This window comes from Mercenaria mercenaria, unplaced genomic scaffold (genome assembly GCF_021730395.1).
Source record: "Mercenaria mercenaria strain notata unplaced genomic scaffold, MADL_Memer_1 contig_3839, whole genome shotgun sequence".
In the NCBI taxonomy this organism is placed as follows: domain Eukaryota; kingdom Metazoa; phylum Mollusca; class Bivalvia; order Venerida; family Veneridae; genus Mercenaria; species Mercenaria mercenaria.
Genome location: NW_026462017.1, coordinates 53919 through 58561, shown reverse-complemented (window position 1 = coordinate 58561; position 4643 = coordinate 53919). Strand labels below are relative to the sequence as shown.

At 37.8% G+C, this 4643-nt stretch overlaps 1 protein-coding gene across 1 annotated transcript; it reads right to left on the bottom strand.

The window, feature by feature from the left end:
• Positions 1-1171: 1171 nt before the first annotated feature.
• On the bottom strand, positions 1172-3564 carry LOC128553453 (uncharacterized protein K02A2.6-like). Its single transcript, XM_053534603.1, has 2 exons — positions 3377-3564; positions 1172-1841 (listed from the first exon to the last, which is right to left on the bottom strand). Exons 1-2 carry the CDS (start codon positions 3562-3564, stop codon positions 1172-1174), a joined length of 858 nt encoding a protein of 285 aa, XP_053390578.1.
• Positions 3565-4643: the final 1079 nt, after the last annotated feature.

The following is a 4643-nucleotide window of genomic DNA, read 5'->3' as shown; positions in this document are numbered from 1 at the left end:
CGATGTGATAATAAATTGTTGTTGTTGTTGTTTCGTCATTGGCATTATACGGGGCATTATACTTGTAATGTTCTGATTATATATGAACATTTCGGACCCTTAAAGGGATTTGTATTATAAATGACTGACCCAAGACGGGATTGTTTAACACTACGTCTATTCACTACAGCTAATACAAGATAACTGATTTAACAGTATAATACAAACATGTATACGTTCTTAGAACCGGCACGCTATACGCTAGTGCGGTGCAGGAGGGAGGAGCTACATTTCATGAATGAGTGACCATTACATCCCTCCTATCTTCAGATTTAAAATCTTATAATAATCGTATTTTCTAAGAACAAAATATAATGTGAAGCTTATAACACAAACAAAAGAAAGGCATCAAACTTTAAAGAAAATAAATATCAACAGTATCCGATCAATTCCCTATTTACTCATTTGTCATGCATAATGATGTATTCCTTCTCATGAGGTTAGAGTCGTTTTCCCAGAACGAAATAAATGTCAGTGTCAAATCATTAAGCTTCACATATTCAGATTTACGATTCATTTATAAGTTCGTAGTTGTTCTTGAGAATGTCATTATTACCGAATACAAGAAATAATGTCTGTAAAATTAAGGGATTATCATCTAATGTTCATCATGACACCAGAATAGTCTGTGAAAACACCATGAAATTTTGTTTTAAATGCTTGTAAAGTTAATGTCCATTTTGTCCGACGCTCATTAATCTTTCCCCGTGATAGCGTTCGCTGATATTTTATTATCCACAGCTGTGCAAATTAAAGAGCTAGTTTGTGGAACCAGATATTTAGATTATAAACAAGAAAAAAAAAAACACTAGACATTAAATGACCACCGGCAGTGGTTATGCTCATTTGTTTCGCAATAGAATATGTACTTTGCAGGTTTTATTATGACCTGGCTATAACACTTCGCAGTATAATTGCACTTTTTGCACTTTACAGGTTTTATTATGACCTGGCTATTTAAAACACGCCACAAATAGAATCGCACTTTTTTTTTTGTACTTCCAGGTTTTATTATGACCTGAACATTAGAACACTTTCAACTAAATTAATCCATAAGTGTATGATTTTTTTCTTTTGCAATTGAGACACATTTTTTAGGCAATTTATACACACTGTATTTACTATTATTCGTCTATAAACCTTCTAGGGGTCTTCGTTTCCTTCCCGATTTTCGCAGTGAGGTACCGTCGGCGCCGGAAGAGGATTTACGCTGGTCGCTGTCGTTAAATGAGTTTACAGGTTTGAAAGGGGATATGTCACGGGTAATTGTACGATCATTGTGTTGAACTGTGACCATAGAACCTTTTCTGGGGATTACCTTACCGACTGAAGAGCTGAATGGTGTGTCAAGTTTATTCCTTATATTTTGTTTCACAAGTACCTTGTCTCCAGGTTTTATTGTTGAATACTTCGTTTTCCGTCGGATGTCGGCATAACGTTTATTTTTCATCTTTGCTTTAGTGTCTCTTTCTCTGACATACTTATCCTTTCTGAAAACTGAAAACTGGGGAAGTTTTGTTTTCATTTTTCTGTTAAACATGAGTTCATACGGAGAAAGCCCAGTGCTTGGATGTGGGGTACTCCTATAGTTCATGAGGAAACTACTGATTTCAGTTTTAAAGTTCTTTCCTGATGCTGATGCGGTTTTCATGGTTTTAACTAAAGGCTTCATAAATGCTTCTGCTGTACCGTTTGCCATCGGATGGAGTGGTGTTATTTTTCTATGTTTAAAACCAAAACGATCTGCAAAGTCCGAGAAGATTTGACTGTTGAATGGAGATCCATTGTCAGTTTTCACGACACTTGGGATAGAAAACAAACTGAATAATTTCTCAAGATGTGGAATAACTGTTTGCGCAGAAAGGCTATGGAGTTTTTCTACAACAGGATATCTGCTATAGTCACATATGACTACCATGAAATATTCGCCTGAGGGAAAGGTCCACAAAAATCCACGGATACTTCGTCCAAGGTTGTTTTGGTAACGGACTGGGTTTTATAGGCTCTTGTGTTGTTTAGGGAGAAGCGGACATGCACGGTATGCAGTTTTTACACATTTCATCTACACGTGTATCCATGTATGGAAACCAACATGTTTCTCTCAAAAGTGCTTTGCAGCGAACACGACCTGATGACCTTCGTGTGCTAGCTTAACGACCTTTTGTTGCAGCGAATCAGGAATGCACAGTCGCGTGCCGCGCAATAAAACATTTCCTTCATCGAGTGACACGACAGTTATCTCTTCGCTCACAGTTTGATAACTCCTGAAGCTGTCATCTTGGTAACATAATTGTTTCGACCAACTGTTATTTGGTAACGCGTCCATTACGCACTTAATAACACAGTCTTTCTGAGTGGCAGTTGCGATGTCAGACATAGTTAATGAACTTGGCACTGACGTGTGAGCAATAAACCTGACGTAATCTTCAGCAAAGCTTTCAATTGGCTGCTCTTTAACTGGATGTCTGGAGCAGTAGTCTGAGATCATTTGGCTTCCGGCGCGATATTTCACTTTGAAATTGTAAGTTGTCAATTTTAACCTCCATCTTCAAGGCGCGCTGACTGAATTTGCTTGGTGTTATTGAATATTGATTCTAAACAACGATGATCACTGATTAATGTAAACCCTTTTCCAAACAAATAAAGGTGGAAATGCTGGCAACCAAAAACACAAGCCAATGCCTCACGCTCTGTTTGGCTGTAGCGTTGCTCTACGGGTGTAAGTGACCTACTTCCATATGACACGATTCGATTTTCTTGAACTAAGATCGCAGAAACACCAACAGGACTTCCATCAACCCACAGTTCTGTTTGTTTTGACGGGTTAAAGTATGCCATGACCTTGTCACTGACTAATGCATTTTTCAGTTGATGAAACGCGTTTTCCCCGCTGTGTTGTCCATTCAAATGGCTGATTTTGCTGTGTTAAGCGTCTGAGGGGTTCTGAGATTGTAGAGTAGTTTTCAATAAATCTTGACACGTAATTTGTCATTCCAAGGAAAGATCGAACCTCGCCCTGATTTTTCGGCTTTTCAACGTTCTTGATAGCAGTGATTTTCTCAGGATCTGGTGATATTCCCGATTCAGAAAAGACATATCCGAAGAATTTTATTTTGCTTTTTCCAAATTCACATTTTTCTTTGTTGAGTGTCAGATTTCTATCTTGTAGCCGTTGCAGAAGTGCTTCTAAGTTCGAGTCATGATCTGTTTGCGTTTTCCCATGAATGATTATGTCATCTGAAATGTTTAGCACACCATTTAATCCATTTATCACTTGCCGTATTTCATTTTGGAAATTTCTGGTGCTACACTTACACCGAAATTTAGCCGTTTGTACCTCCAAAGTCCAACATGGCTTGCGAACACGGTCATGTTTCTTGATTCCTCGGAAAGTTCGAGCTGATGGAACCCTTTGTAAAGGTCCACCTTTGAAAACACGGTGGAGCCATTTAGTTCCATTATAATGTCATCCACTGTAGGCACGACATGTCTTTCACGCTTTAATGCTAGATTCGCTTTTCTCATATCTACACAAATTCTGACATCATTCGGAGACTTGGGTTTTGGAGCAACGACCAAGTTCGAGACCCAGGGTGTCGCACCTGTGGCTTTTTCAATTACATCAAGTTTTTCAAGTTTCTCGAGCTCTTGTGCAACTTTATCACGGACGTGAAACGGAATGCGTCTAGCTGGCTGGGCGGTAGGTATTACACTTTCGTCTATATGGAATTTGATTTGCTTATCCTTTAATTTCCTAGCCCATTGAACACTGGTTTGTATTTGTCATATAAGTCTGAATACTTCTCATTTTTACTAGATATAGTCTGTATGACTGGTACAATTTCAAGCTCCACGGCGGTTTCATAACTTATCAAATTTTCCGATGCACCGTTCACGACATGAAAAATCCGTTGTTGCGAATTTAGGACCCGATTCTATGACACATACGTATTTCCCTTTATAGACAATGGTTTGTTTTGACCGAATGCATATGCTTTTGTTTTTGTTTTCTGGATTTTCGGCTTCGGTCTCATTTTGTCGATTAAAGACTCGTCGAGAATATTCAAGCTACTTCCTGTGTCAACAAGGAAAGTCACATCAACACCATTTACTTTTAAGTTTACTTTTGGCACTTTTTTGTTTGAAATTTTCTTTACAACACTAAGTCCAAAAGCCACTCCGTTTCAGAACAAGATTCGTCTTCACTGTTGGTTTCATAGCCATTGTTATTTTCGGATATTTCGTGTAGTTGTCCTTTTGAATTCAGCCGTTTACGACATACCCCAATGAAATGGTTTCTTTTATGGCAGTAATTGCATTTTGCGCCAAAGGCTGGGCATTTTCTATTAACTTCCTGTGATATAACATTTTTGTTACGTGTGCGAATTATGAAACATATAACCTTGCTTTGAGTAGATTCTATTTATTTTTTGTTGGTAACTTAAATTAGAAATATGCTTTTCTACATTTAGATAGATTTACCTGTAAAGTTTTAATTTTCATTTTAGTTCAATGCATTTAATGTAGCAAGTATACTTTTTACGAATTGTATCACTTGCGTTGAAATTTAAGGAACACTAGGAATTTCATACGAGAGCTACTGA